Raw genomic sequence first — 15,673 nt, forward strand, 5'->3', positions numbered from 1 at the left:
AATCCATAAGAGGATCCATCCTCTTATCCCATGAATGCTAAGCTTACTCAGGAGTCTTTGGTGAAATACCTTGTCAAAAGCCTTTTAGAAGTCCAACTATGTGACATTCTACTGTATCACCATTATCTATATACTTGTTCATTTTCTCAAAAATTTCCAAAAGGTTGGTGAGGCAGGACTTTGCAGAAGCTATGCTGATTTGCAGAAGCTATGCTTAATAATTCTATCCTTAAGAACAGTTTCTAATAATTTACCTGGGACATAAGTTAGACTACCTAGCTTGTAATTGCCTGGTTCCCCTCTGGACTCCTGTTTAAAAATTGGTGTTCGTTGTCGTTCTTCTGTGCAGCCCCACATTGGGACTGCGCTTGTGCAGGCCTGCTCTGGAGAGAGATTTTTTTAGCTCTAAAGTTTGAGAGGGGGCGTTCCTGGCTCCCGTGCATGCTCGGACCCCTTCCCGCCCGAATCTAGCACGGAGACACCAAATGCCCCCTCTCTCCTTAGTTCTCTTTTCGCTGCTGGTGAGAGATTTTTTAGCTCTTTACTCAATTTCAAAGCCTGATTTCCACTTTTACTTTATTTTTCCAGTCCAAATCTAGCATCGTAGAAGAGATATCGATCTTTACCTTTTCGGTTCTTTTCTGGGTTGTAATCACTGTTTCTGATGTTCAAATTAGTTCATTGGTGTTACTGAAGCTTGGGTACGGCGGTCCTATGCCAATTCAATGACTCCAAAGCTGCTGCAGAGATTACAGCCACCCGTCTTAGAGCGGGACCTCAAGGCTGAAAGGGTGTCCTTTATTCAGAACCCCCCCCCCTCAGCCGAGATCTACTTACTCTCTGGGTCTCAAGCGTTCTTGCCTGCTCTCCGCCTGAAAGCAGGGGGCCACGGGCGATCTTGCACCCCACCAGCCCAGACAAACAGCAACTTGGACAGCCCAGCTCCCTGAGCTGCTTCAGACCTCCATGATCCCCAGCCGGAAGTCCTCGCTGGTGAGAGATTTTTCATAGCTCTGCTCCACTTCGTTGCTATCGTTTTTAGTTTGTGTTACTGTTAGTTAGAGTTCATAGATAAAGTAGTTACTAGTTGGAGTTTTTGTTGATAGTTACTAGTTTATAGTTGTAATTGTAGTGGTAGGATTATGTCGCAGAAAACACCCCTCAACAACTGTGTTAAATGTGATATGAAGATGACTTACACCGATGAGCACTCTTGATGCCTGCTGTGCCTGGGTGAGTCCCACAATGTCTCTACTTGTTGCCAGTGCCACCACTTCACCCCTAAAGCGCGCAGTGATCGGGCCACCTGTCTCAAAGCGGCGATGTGGGAGATGGTCGTGTCAGGTTCCTTGAAACTGGCTGCCAGGTCATCTACTGAACCAGACCCGACCCTCCACCCAGAGTCTTTGATTCCAAGAGTGGTGTCTGACTCCACCAAACGATCTTCGGTTCCGGTGTGCCCTTCGGAACTGGTGCCGGCAGGATCCAACACGAATCCACAGCCGAAGTCAACGTCGTCTAAGCACCATTCCCCTGATTCAGCTAGATCGGAACGGGCAGCGTTGGAATCAGTGCCTAAGAAGGCAAAGGCGAAATCTAAACATGTCCAGCTTCCACTCTGTCTCAGAGAAGCCGACACCATTCAGTGTCCTCTACTCCATTGCTTATTATGGAGAAAGAGATCCTTCCACCTCCGCCAACTCTGTCTCCTCCACGTACTCTGGCTCTCCAGCACAAGGAGGAGGGTGACAATCTGCCTGAGGAACTTGAACAGGTTTTCTCTACGGAACCATAATCAGTTCCTTCCCAACCGGAACTGAGAGCTGCCTTGCCGTCTCAGTCGGGCCTGGTAATGGGACCACCCACGTAGTCCTTCCAAACTACCCAACATTTTTCATGGTCCTTGCAGCCGGTTCCATTGACATTTACCACCACACCTGCTGCTCCACTTCCAGCCTGGTCATATCCATCCATATACCAACCTCCAGCTCCCAATTGTCAGGAGCTTATGTCCTGGTTGCAATCAGCTCTGTTGATGCCACTGGTTCCGAATCCCTCGGTTCCGATGCCCAACCCACCGTCGGAACCACCTAGTACATCTCGACACCGTTCTCCATCACACAGACACTCTACCTCCGGATCCAAGGAAGAGATAGACTCGGTGTCCCAGTACGACAAGATCTCTTACCCAGCATCTGATCCCTTGCCTGAGGAGACTGTGGGGACCCTACATCCTCGTCACCAACAGAGGATTATCGGCTCTTCTCCAAGCAGATGCTCAGAATGGCCAGAGCTCTTGAACTGGATGTCTCATCTTCCTCATCCAAACTGAAGAGCAAAGTCCTCCAAGCACTCCTCTCAGACACTATGACATCTGTGGCTTTTCCAGCTATAGAGGATCTTCTGGATATTGCCCATGCGGTATGGGACAAGCCTGCTTCCACCCCTGCTACATCCCGCAAGGTAGAGAGATACTACAAGCTCAAGCAACAGGACTGTGCCTTTTTAGCCACCCTCGTCCTTCCTCTCTAGTCACTGAGGAAGTCCAACCCAGTCGTGTGAGGTAGCCAGGCAGTACTGGGGGGAAATAATAAGAGAAATGAGTGAAATTTTACAATTTCAAATTAATAAGAACCCAGAACTCCTGCTACTGAACTTGGGAATGGAGGGAATTCCAGCCCAACACAGGACGTTGATATTTTATATGACAGCAGCAGCTAGACTTTTGTATGCGCAAAAATGGAAAGTACAAGAAGTGCCAACTATTGAAGATTGGACTTACAAATTGCTGTATATGGCTGAAATGGACAAGATCACAAGAAAATTGAGAGATCTGGACTCAGGGCAGTTCAACACAGACTGGGAGAAGCTGAAACAATACCTGGAGAAGAAATGGGAGGTGGGAGGAAAACTGTGGCAGTTTGAGAACTACTGAAGTATTGAAGTAGAGGGGGGAGACTTTACCGGGGGGAGAAGAGATAAATGTGAATTAATAAGCAGTCAGATTAATAGATTGACATATATATAGATATATATAGGTTAACAAACAGAACATAGAGAAAATAATTAATTATAAGGACTAAATATAAGGAGCGATTAACTAACAATATTTTCTTTTTTTTCTGACAAGTTTTGTACCAAACTGAATGTCTGAAGATATAGATGGGTCAAATTGATTGACTACGTGAGGAGAGATATATAGAACTATTATAAAAAGATAGAATGAGTAATATATATAGAGAATAAGTCAAATTGTTTGATATAAACGAACGTATGATCTATATGGTTTATGATATATAGAAATACCTGAAATTGAAAAATTGGGATAAATTGTTTATCTAAGATGGAAACAAAGGCTTACAGTTTGGGCATATAATGTTAAAAATAGTTAAGGATGTACTGCTTAGAATAATGGAGAATATATATTTGTTTTAGATAGAGGAAGCTAATAAAAGTAAGGGAAAGGGGACAAAGGGTTGGAAAGCTGTTGGAGGTCAACAAAAAGGGGGGGGAAAGGGAGGGGGTTAGAGATGAAAAAATTGGGGAAAATTGAATGTAAATGTGGAAATAATGGATTCTAACCCAATAAAAATTTTTCAAAAAAAAAAAAAAAAAAAGGAAGTCCAACCCAAATATAAGTATGGCTTTCACTCTTCTCCTAGTGACAAGGAGGGACGTAAATTGGATCATCTAGGGAGGAAGGTTTATTCATCGGCTCCATTAACTTTCAGGATCTCAAACTACCAGGCAATCATGGGATCCTACAACTTGTTCCTCTGGCAATGTCTCTCCGCTTATGTGACTGACTTACCTGAGGATAAGAAACCATTAGTCAAGGTGCTCCAAGGAGAAGCTTGGCTAAACAACAGATGACAGCAGCCAAGCACGAGGCTGACCCCATTTCTGCGATCTAAGGGCTGTACTGTCTACCCCTACCTTGATGACTGGCTCCTAGTGGGCCCTTCAAGGGAGACATTGCTGGAGCACATTGATTTTTCTGTCCATCTCATATCTAGCCTGGGACTCCTGGTTAATTGGAAAAAATCGCATTGGGTGTACACTCTACTGAAACCAGAATGCAAAGGCCCACCTTTTCTGTTCTCGGGTGGGTTTGGACCCGGCTTCAATTGGTGATGCCTTCCAAATTCCTTGGGATGAGGGCCCGTTTTATGCCTTCCCGCCAACTCCATTATTACCCCAGGCTCCGTGCAGAATCATGTCCTTCCGGACTCACTGCATCCTCATAGCTCCTTTTTGGCCTTGCAGGGACTGGTTCCCTCTCCTATGGGGGATGGCAGAGGGTCGATTCCATCACTTACCCGGGGTTCAGGACCTGTTGCACAGGGGTCAACTACTACACCACAATATCCAGACACTCAACCTTACAGCTTGGCTGCTATTCCCCAGATGACCTCTTTTTTTGAGGGTGTGAGGTAGTATAAGAAAGCCCTACATGCATCCAATGTGTGGAGTGTCTTTTCTGCCTCCGACATAGGGTTTGGAAAAAATACGGGTAGTGATGCCCTTTGATGTAGATGGAACTTTGAGACAACTTTAGGGGTAAAGGTGATGCTGGGGTACAGAATGACCTTTTGTGGGAAAAACTGCAGGAAGGGGGAATCTACCCTCAGGGCCCCCAACTCATCAATCCTCTGAAGTGAGGTAATGACCACAAGGAAGGCCACCTTCCAAGAAAGTAAGGCCAAGTGGCAAGGGGTTCAAAGGGAGGAAGCATTAACTGAGCAAGTACTAAAGAGAGACTCCATTGGGGAGTCTCCCATTTTTGCGAGCATGAATGCCTAGTCGAGGACTCCCTAGCCCTACATATTTCCCCCCCTAGGATAGCCCCGGTTCCCCAATGGAGTCTCTCTTTAGTACTTGCTCAGTTAATGCTTCCTCCCTTTGAACCCCTTGCCACTTGGCCTTACTTTCTTGGAAGGTGGCCTTCCTTGTGGTCATTACCTCACTTCAGAGGATTGATGAGTTGGGGGCCCTGAGGGTAGATTCCCCCTTCCTGCAGTTTTTCCCACAAAAGGTCATTCTGTACCCCAGCATCACCTTTACCCCTAAAGTTGTCTCAAAGTTCCATCTACATCAAAGGGCATCACTACCCGTATTTTTTCCAAACCCTACGTCGGAGGCAGAAAAGACACTCCACACATTGGATGCTTGTAGGGCTTTCTTATACTACCTCAGCAAGACACCTCAGCAAGTTGGACTTTCATTCAGAAAGTCCGACTCACTTTTTGTTTGCTATGCAGGCCCTCGCAAGTGGTTGCCCGCATCTAACCAGTCCTTATCCAGATGGGTAGTGGTTGCTATTAGGAGATGTCATTCAGTGGCAAAGGTTCCGTGCCCTGGGGTGGTCAGGGCTCATTCCACATGGTCCTAATCATCTTCGGCAGCTTTTCTCCGGGGAACACCTATGCGGGACAATTGCCAAGCCACGATGTGATCATCGGAGGATATCTTCATCAAACACTATGCGATCAACGCTGATTCCAGATCAGATGCTGCAGTGGGGAGAGCAGTGCTGCTATCGTTATTCCAGTAAAGTCTCCTCAAACCCGCCCCCATTAGTGAGTAGCTTGCTATACTACCAATGTGGGGCTGCACAGAAGAAAGATGATGAAAACAGTGTTTCACTCACCTGTAACTGTTGTTCATCGAATTTTCTCTGTGCAGACACACATTCCCTCCCTCCTGCCCTGCTGTGAGGAGAACACCTTCACTTCCTCCGGCGGCATGGGAGAACTGAGGGGAGAGGGGGCGTTCGGTCTCTCGGCGCTAGATTCGGACAAGAAGGGCTCTGAGCATGCGTGGAAGCTGGGAACACCCCCTCCCGAGCTTTAGAGCTAAAAAAATCTCTCTCCAGAGCAGGCCTGTGCGAGCGCAGTCCCAATGTGTGTCTGCACAGAGAGAACTTGACGAACAACAGTTACAGGTGAGTGAAACACTGTTTAATGTTTGCTGCTGGTACAGAAGATGATTCTAGTGATAAGTTACATATAATGCCAGGTTCTCCAACATGGTGCCTGCCAGTACTTCCCTTGGTGCCCACTGAGCTTTTCAGAAAGTGGGTGGGGCCATTGGAAGGCACCGCTTGTTATTGACTGCCCTCTTTTAAGTTAGAAGTTTTTCTACTGGAGAATTAGGAGGACTGGTAAATACCTTGTCACTCCTTAGTCGATCTGTGGTTCTACTCTACCTGCATGATTTCCTTCTTCCCAGGAGGTGTGAGAAGAGAGGTGTTCCATTTGGCTCCACCTCCTGAGGCTGCCATTTTGCATTTGACTCCAGCTCCTGTGGGAGCCATTTTGGGATGGTGCACACTACCCCCTCTGGAAAAGGTTGGGACCCTCTGATATAATGGTTAGTAGATTAGCAGTTTCAAATCTGAGTTCTTTAAGAACTGCTGGGTGTATGCCATCTGGACTGAGAAACTTACTGGTTTTCAATTTGCCCAGTAATTCTAGAATTTTATCTCTTGTCACTTTAATTTGACTTAGTTCTTCAGATTCCCTTCCTGAAAATATTAGCTCCAGTGTGGGTATGTGCCCCACATTTTCCACTGTGAACACAGATGCAAAGAAATCATTTAGCTTCTCTGCAATCTCTCCATCTTTCTCTAGCAATACTTTTATTCCTCTATTATATAATGGCCCAGATGTCTTTTTCTGCTCCTGATATATTTAAAGAAACACTTGCTGTTTGTCTTGATGCTTTTTAGCTGTTCCTCAAATTCTTTTTGCTTGCCTAGTTGTTAACTTCTTTTGCTCCTTTCTGTTCACCTCATTGGGGTAAACCTCCCCCCGCCACTTTTAAAAGCCTTTTAAAATCTATTACAGCTTCCCTGACTTGGGTCATGTACAGACAGTTGTTGGTTTGCAGAAGGCTCTGCTCAGAGGAGTGAAGTTGTCATGGTGGAGCATAGGGGGAGAGCCAGTCCCGCGGAAGTGCAGATCCAAAGCCATGAAGGGCTTTGTATGTGATAGCCAATACCTTGAATTGGATCTGGTAGTTGATGGACAGTCAGAGGCGTGACTGCAGAATTGGTGTAATACGCATGCTCTGGCTAGTTCCTAATAATAACCAAGCTGTGGTATTCTGCACCAACAGGAGGCTCCACGTTGACTTTAATCTTGTCTCACTATTACTGTGGCATTAACACCACTATGACCCTGATCTGAATTGGGTCCTGGTGCTCCCATTGTTTTAAGGGAGAAAAAAACGAAATGGTGCTCTGTTCATGAAACTTCTAGTGTCACATCTGACTGTCTCAGTGTTGTAGTTTATTAAGTGTGGGAAACTGCCCCAGCAGTAACTTGTCAGCTTTGGTTTATGAGGGGGTATGCAATTCCGCTCCTATGTTCTCAAATAATACTATTATAAATCTCTTCTCTGAGGTTTATGCAGGAGAGAAGCGACTGTACTTGACACCCGAGCAAGCTATACAACTTGATACTTAAAGATGAGGCCATCCTGATAAATACTACATGCACAGAAGTCTGTCTCTACTTTCCAAAATTTGGTTTTAAATATCATACCTTTTAAGAAAGAAAGAGACAGTGCAGAGAAAACTTCCTCTCCTAGACTATAAGTAGTGTTCTGGGTAAGAAAAAACATAACAAGGTTTCATTCTTATGTTTCCAAGTTCAGATTGCAGAAATATGGAATGTAACTAAGAAATGGAAGGGCAAATATATGTGCTGTGTTAATGCTGGGCTTAAAGCAGTAGATTACAGAAGGTCAGATCTGAATAAATAACAGGTTATTTTAACAGGGCAGGGCAGTGTTTTCAGATTGTCTAATATACACAAAGTATACTTCATTGCCAAAACCTCAGAGCATCAACAAAATTAGCTATTTGTTGAGCCCTTAAAGAGCTGATTCTGAAGTCCAGAGGAATCCTATACCAGGGGAATAGCAGTTCCTATTTCTCATTATGAAATAGGGCTCCCAGCCCTCAGCAGGGTACAACTGAAGCCTTCGTTGATGGTGAGAAGCCTGGGTATGACTTTGGACGCCACACTTTCAATGGAGGCTCCGCAGATAAACAACTCCTGGTGGTCCCTGGCCCGAGGGACATCCAGCTGGCCTCTACCAGGGCGAGGGCTTTTTCTGCCCTGGCCCCAGCCTGGTGGAATACTCTCCCGCTGGAGATCTGGGCCCTGCAGGACCTATTACAGTTCCCCGGGCCCTGCAGGACCTATTACAGTTCCCCAGGGCCTGTAAAACAGAGATGTTCCACCAGACCTTTGGTTGAGGACCAGCGGGTATCCCCCCTTATCTAAGATCGCTACTTCTTCTGTGACTGCCCTTGGCTATGCGTTTTACCCACAGCTATGACCTATGCAGTTTTTTTATTAGTATCCAAAGTAGCCTATGTATAATGACGCCAGAGTATTTTAATATAAGTTTTTAAATCTGTTTTTAAAGTTGACTATTAATTTATTGTGTTTTAATTATGATGTGAGCCTCCCTGAGCCTATTCGTGGGGAGGGCAGGATATAAGTCAAATAAAATAAATAAATAAATAATAATTATGAAAAAGTGGTTAAAAATAGGCTCCCTTCGTTCATTCAGAACATTGCCTTTCAGGACTTAAGCCGATAGTGATTCTGCTCTTGTGATCTTGGCATACACAATTTATAATAAATTGTCTAAAATGAACTTCAGATTGCTTTCTTGTATTTTAATTGGAGCATAGTGCAAAAAATGTGTTTCTAGTGACTATACAACAATAAAAAAATTGCAGCCTGATCTTATGCACCTTTACTTAGGTGAAGGCCCAATTGTGTCCATTGGACTTACTTTATTTATTATTTACTTCATTTATTCCCCACCTTTCTTCCCAATGGGCACCCAAGGTCACTTACATAATTCCCCTGTTCTCTGTTGTATACTCACAACAACCCTGTGAGGTAAATTGGGCTGAGAGTGTATGACTGGCCCAAGGTCATCCAGCGAGCTTCCATGGCAGAGTGGGGATTTGAACCTGGGTTTCCCAGATCTTAGTGCAACCACTGTTACTGGTATTGGTCTCCTTGTGAGTAAGAGAGTAATAATAAAATGGTTGTGCACACACAGAGTCCTAAGAAGCTAGGCAGAAGGTAGAATAGAGTGAGGAGAGGGGAAGTATATTTACTGATCAAAGGAGCAGTGTGGTCCACGGAGGAAGAGAGCAGCTTTGAACAACCCGCGTTCTCGGCCAGGAGAGAGAGAGGCTTAGGGAAGTAACCCCAAGGGAACAGCACTTGGATCCCGTAAGCGAGTACTGCTTGATTTGAGTCCCAATTCTTACAGGGCAAAATGTACCCTGAGGCTGGAGAGCCCTCCCAGCCATTGGAACAAAGACCCCAACAGTCCATTCCTGGGAGTAACAAAGGTTTGATTACCTTTTGATTGGTGCTCCGGGGTTGGACAAAAGAATAAGGTTTTACTCTCCTGTTGAATCATAAAGGAACATTTGCAAATTAATGTCCCGGAGCTGAGTCGATGAATTTAGTTGGGGAATGTACCTTTTCTCAGGAATGAATTACAAAAACTTATGGGTGCTAATTGATTTCTCCTCAATTTTGGGCTAGGAATCTCATCACTGAAGGAGGGGAAAGGAATGTGCTAAGTGGGATAACACATTGAGACCTTTCTTGCTCTGGCTCCACCAGGAGCTGAGAGGAAAGTAAACTAATCACCTCGGGTCTCTCTGCATTTACATTTGGCATTCCATTCATGCCTGGATCTCCCAGGTGGGACTCAGCAACTGCTAGCTGGAATTCACTTGTTTGTAAATCAAACTGCATTTAATCCATGGGCCTTGTGATTCTTATATCACAGGTAGCTTATTAAATAGCTATCAAACATGGCAGAGGCCAGGCCGACTGCTTACACCACTACACCACACTGGCTCTCTACTTCAAGGAAAAAGTGCAGAGGTTTTATCCTCAATTACAAAGAATTTCTACTGTTGTCATCTTTTTGTCTAGCTGTCTCCTGGAGGCCACGATCATAAAAAGAGCTTGTGTATGTGTTTGTTTTTACTTGTCTTTACTTGTCAGTATGAACATAGAGAAGATTCCCACCACCGGTGGCTGTTTTTTAGAACATGCATGTTTGCTGTTCTCTCTCAGTCTCTCGTTCTCTCTTGCATCACCCAGTTTCATCCATTTACTTTAACATCTTAGTTAATTTCTGAATAACCCAGAGTATCTTCTTCCTTGCAGTAAAGCTGTGATGGACCTGTTAGTTGATTTGTGCAGCCGGTACCATTTAAACCCAGCCCACCACACGCTTGAGCTTCAGTCTTGGGGGACCCAGCAACCTTTGCAATACAAGCCAAATACACTGATAGGGGCACTGGATGTACAGAAGATACTTCTCAAGGAGAAGACTCCTGAAGGAAAGACAAAGAGGCCTCCGCCCAAGATTCCTGAGGTCAGAACTGTGTAGTTTTATTTTATGTAAATGTCAAGGAATTGTGGCAATAATTCTTTGTATGTATTATCCTGAAAACGGACACTGGGGGTTGGATCCTAAAACTTTATTCATTTGCTTTTTATCCTGTCCTTCCTCCAAGAAGCTCAGGGTGCAGTATAAAGCTTCTTTTGGCCCTTTCAACACACCTGTGATGGTAGGTTAGGCTAAGAGACAGCAACTGGTCCAGCGCCACCAGGTGGCAGAGTTGGGGAGATAGGATCTTCCTAGACTTAGCCTGCCATTTGAACCATTTGGAGCACTGGCTCCGTGTCATTGGTCTTGCCACTGTGATGTAATCATGACTTTCATCTGACAGTGAGTCAGAGCACATGGGAGATGTCGTTGTAGCGACCAGGGCTTTTTTTCAGCAGGAACGCAGTGGAACGGAGTTCCAGAACCTCTTGAAAACGGTCACATGGCTGGTGGTCCTGCCCCCTGATCTCCAGGCAGAGGGGAGTTTAGATTGCCCTCTGACAATCTAAACTCCCCTCTGTCTGGAGATCAGGGGACGGGGCCACCAGCCATGTGACCATTTTCCCCTAGGGCAACCCACTGAGTTCCACCACCTCTTCTGGAAAAAAAGCCCTGGTAGCGACCACTGGTGGTGCAGATTGACCGCGGCTGCTGTGGGTCACAAAGTATCAACATGGAGCATGTTGAATAAACAAGGTAGTACAGCCTGTGGAAAGGGGCAGTTAGCCTGTACAATTTAAGCTTAAGCCTGGTTAGAGTCAATTTTGCCCATGAGCATCTTCTCTCCCCTTTGTCCTCCAACTAAAGTTAGTGTCTCAGAGGAAAGAGATAATTTTCCATTTCTTGACTGATAGTGACAGTACAAATGGTAGTAAAGGACAATGTTTTTAATGGGACTGTGAGACCCTTATAATTGCAAATTAATATAAATTCTGGAAGGAGGAATGTATATGGAGTAAGTTGAAATGTAATGAGAAATTTTGCCACCTGGTGGAGGTTTAGAATTAGGCTTGTTCTGCAACATGAGCCATGAATGGTGGTTGATACACTGTAGAGACAGCTGCAGTGGGGAAACCTTATATTGTTCATACCCATAGGTTGAACAATTGCTTTATGAAGTAGTCTACAGGGAGATGTATATCCATAACGACCCCAACAGCTTCTGCAAATTTGTGGGTCTTTGGTCCTAAATCTCTCTAATCTAGTAAAACTGTTATCTCTTTCCATCTATTCTTTTAACGATTTTCTTCATTTTGTACACAAGTATTTCATAAACACTTTAAATGTGTTAATGCACAAGAATGCTCTAAAGAATCATGCTGTGTCTTTGTACTTTTGTTAACATACCCTTCTAGATTAATGAACTGGCTTGCTCTTTGATCTTTTTTTCAACTCTCTTCCCCGAAAGGACTTTTCTGTTTTACCAACTGTATTGTGAAATCAAAACCAACTGTTTCCAAGTCACTGAGGCACTGTAGCTTACAGAGGCCTTTTTCTCCCCATTTCACTTTCACAGAAAACCGTGAGGCTGGTAGTAAATTACCTCAAGACCCAAAAGGCAGTGGTTCGAGTGAATCCTGAGGTGCCCCTTGAGAGCATAATCCCGGCCATTTGTGAAAAATGCGAGGTCAGTCAGGAACACCTCATCCTCTTGAGAGATACCATCACTGGGGAGGAGCTGGAGCTTACCAAGTCATTGAACGAACTAGGGATAAAGGAGCTCTATGCATGGGACAGAAAAAGAGGTAAGTGAAGACGTAGACTAACGTGCTGTGAAGAGGCCCATGGATTTGCATATGGTGCTTATCATACCTGTGAACATCAGTGGAGGGGGGGGGATGGGGAATCTTACTCCTCCTCAAAATATGCCAGCTTGGGATATACAGAGGTCTCCTTTACACTATTATGTTTTGCCATGAACCTCAGAACAATAGCTGTATCTAGCCTGGATCTGTACACAATCCTCAGAGTTGCTGACATGGTACTCCACTAGATTTCTACTTAGCAGTGTTTCCATCATTTGGTGGGCAGGACTGTGAGTGGTGGTGCAGGAGGAAAGACGTAGATGTGTCTACCTTCCATATTGGATGGTTGAAGCAGAGTTGGTTGAAATTAAATCCCACAAAGACGGAGGTCCTGCATGTGGGTCTGGGGGCCATTGGCACGGGACTCCAGCTCCCTGCTCTTGATGGAGTGCTACTTGCGCCGGTTTTGAGAGTTAGGAGCCTGGGGGTGATCCTGGATGCCTCCCTGACTATGGAGGCACAGGTCGCAGCGGTTGCCCGGTCTTCATTTTTCTATCTAAGACAGGCCCGTCAGCTTGTCCCCAACCTATCAACCCATGACTTAACTGCAGTGATCCAAGCAAGGGCCCCAATTAGGGAACATATTACCAATTAGGGAACTGGTTACCAGTTGAGTACCGAATCTGGTTCAAGGTTTTGGTGTTGACCTATAAAGCCCTATGTGGACTGGGCCCAGCATATCTGCAGGACCACCTCTCCCCATATGTACCCCAGAGAATGCTTCGTTTGTAATAAACAACTGTTGGTGGTCCCTGGCCCAAGGGAGGCCCGCCTGGCCTCGACCAGAGCCAGGGCCTTTTTGGTCCTGGCACCGACCTGGTGGAACTCTCTGTCTGAGGAAACCAGGGCCTGGCGGGATTTATTATCATTCCGCTGGGCCTGTAAGACAGAGATGTTCCGCCAGGCCCCCACTGGCCACACTAAAGATCTGTCCACCACCCTACATAATGAGCCAGGGCTTGAAAAGCAGTATTTTATCATCGCCCTCTGAAGAGAAGCTGTATTGTATAAAGTTGTTTTAATGTATCTTGAGCATTATTGCTGAAGCTCACTATTTTGATGTCAGTATGGGGAGGAATGGGAGCTATGTTGGGGTGACTGGAATAATCTTGGTTGGAAGGTTGCAGTAGTATACAGTGCAACGAGGAGACACAGAGTATGGATGAAGTAGCTGGGCTGCAAGCCAGAGACCGTTAATTTACTACTTTGAGGTCTCCGTGCATCCTGCTGCCTTCAGACTGTCTCAGAGTCACGATTCGGAAACTTGCAGGGATGTCATTTAGGAGCAAAATCATTTCCTCTCAGAGAAGCAGCTTGAAATGCACATGCCCAGAGAAGAAGAGTCACACCTTTCTCTGAATTCCAGTTTGTTCACTATAGTTGCGCCTGGGGACCTCTCAGTTTCTGTTTATGGCCTAGTGATCACCCGGAATGACAACTGATCCGCACGCTATAGAGATCAGTTCCCCTGGAGAAAATAACCGCTCCTAACGTCATTCTCTGTGGTAGTATACCAGGACGAGGTCTCTTCCCTACCAAACCCTGCCCTCCCCAGGTCCCACCCCAAAACTGAAAACCCACAAGCTGGGGTTTTTATTTTTTGCTTTTGAAACCTTAATAAGTTTATAGTTACGCAGCTAGACAGATGTCTTTCTTGTCTATAATTAGTTGTCTTTCCATCCTTTTTTCCTCCAGTTTTCCCTCCCATCAGTTTCTGTCTCATTCTGTATAGTTTCACCATATTCTTGAGCGTCTTTGTACTTCTGGCACAAAATACAATGTTTAAAAGGTGTAGGTCACGTGGAGGAAAGTTAGGGTACTGTATTCGCATCCTAGGAAACCACCACAAATGTGAGATGTGTACACATTGTCAGAAGCTACCAAACAGGCCTGAATGTTCTGTTTATCCAGATTTTTAAGTTCTTCTTTGGAGAGGGGGCTTTAACTGCTTATGAGGAAGGAGCCAAAGCTTCGGTTTTGACATGTGCTTCTGGAAGCATCTGTCGCTGCCTTGTCAGTATTTCTCTATCACTGTGATTTATTGTTCTGATATTAATCTCTTATATTGATGCCGGGTCTTCCGACTCAAGCAAGTCAAAGAGGAAGTAGAAACACCAGAAAGGCTTTGTCTCCAGTTCTATTTGTGTGTCATCCAGTGAAACAATCCTTCTCTCTTTTTTTTTTAAAAGAATTTTTATTGGATGGGTTTACAAACATAAACATTAAAATCGTTATCATTTTCCATCCCATTACATTTTCCCCATCCTTCCCCCCCCCTTTTCTAGTGACTCCCAGCAGTTTTCCATACCCAACTTAAACTAAAGAATATATCATATAATTTTTTTTACTAATCTAATCTATTTACTTATCTTAACCATCTAAGCTTAATATACTACTTATCTTAATTAAGAGTATAGAAATTATTTAAGTATATAGTAAGTACATATACTAACTAAAAAAAGGTACATATATATGTGTAATATATTATTCCTTAAATACTTATTATCTATATTATAGATCTATTCTTTCTATTACATCACTAAAATATCATATATACTCCTTATAACCTATACAACCTTATTATTCAATCTTATACTTTCCCATATGAATATACTATCTTACTCTTAACTTTTTAATACTATAATACTATAACTCTATACTAATCCAATAGGTTACAGTAAAATATACCCCCTTTTAACCTTAAGTAAGTTTCTGTCTCCCCTTTAATTATCCAAAGACCACCGAGACACATCCTGGCTCCTGAGGTTCCAGAACTTATTTTGGAACCCAAACCTATCATATGCTGGAAGGGTTTCTGCAGAAACTAACCGTGCTGAGAACTCCCTCCATACACAGGAAAACTTCTCCATCTTGGGCCTCAATGTCAGAGGATCAGCTGTGAGACTTTCTGAAAAAGAACCCTCTGTTATTTTCTCAGACATCTGCTTCTGTTCATCCATCGCTGAGATGCCTATCTCCAAACTATTTTAAGTACTGTAATTCATCTTGATCATCTTGGGGCCTGTCTTTTAGGACTGTATCTCAGTATTGCAGGAGTGGCATTCTTCCTGACCTGTGTCTCCCAGATATCCCACTTACTGTTGGGAGGATAATAGGACGTTCTGCTATGCCTGAGATGGGCATCCCCCACAGCCATACAGGTGACGGGGCCACGGCTGTGCTAACCCATGATCCCAGAGGGAACAAAGGGTCGATTTTCACCCTGACTCTGTGTTTGTGTTCAGGCCTTGCATTTTTGGTGCCAATGCATCAGTTGTCATCAGCTCGAGTATTGATACCATTTACTGCTGTGCCCAACACTCCAAAGAATCATTACGTGTTCAAGGCGCAGACGCCACCACCACTGGCCTCAGTGATTATTTGGCCTCTAGTCTCTACGCCACAAATTGCTCTACCAA

The 15,673-nt window shown here is 44.6% G+C and overlaps 1 protein-coding gene across 3 annotated transcripts in view; it reads left to right on the forward strand.

Moving 5' to 3' along the window:
• The window catches only part of COBL (cordon-bleu WH2 repeat protein), a 238,094-nt gene that overhangs the window by 74,814 nt on the left and 147,607 nt on the right, over nt 1-15,673 (forward strand). For all 3 annotated transcript variants that reach the window (XM_054990870.1, XM_054990871.1, XM_054990872.1), the window contains 2 exons: nt 10,224-10,434; nt 11,966-12,194. In XM_054990870.1, the coding sequence (XP_054846845.1) occupies nt 10,224-10,434; nt 11,966-12,194 (440 nt within the window). The remainder of the gene's footprint in view (nt 1-10,223; nt 10,435-11,965; nt 12,195-15,673) is intronic.

The sequence above is a fragment of the Eublepharis macularius genome, chromosome 11 (genome assembly GCF_028583425.1).
Source record: "Eublepharis macularius isolate TG4126 chromosome 11, MPM_Emac_v1.0, whole genome shotgun sequence".
NCBI lineage: Eukaryota > Metazoa > Chordata > Lepidosauria > Squamata > Eublepharidae > Eublepharis > Eublepharis macularius.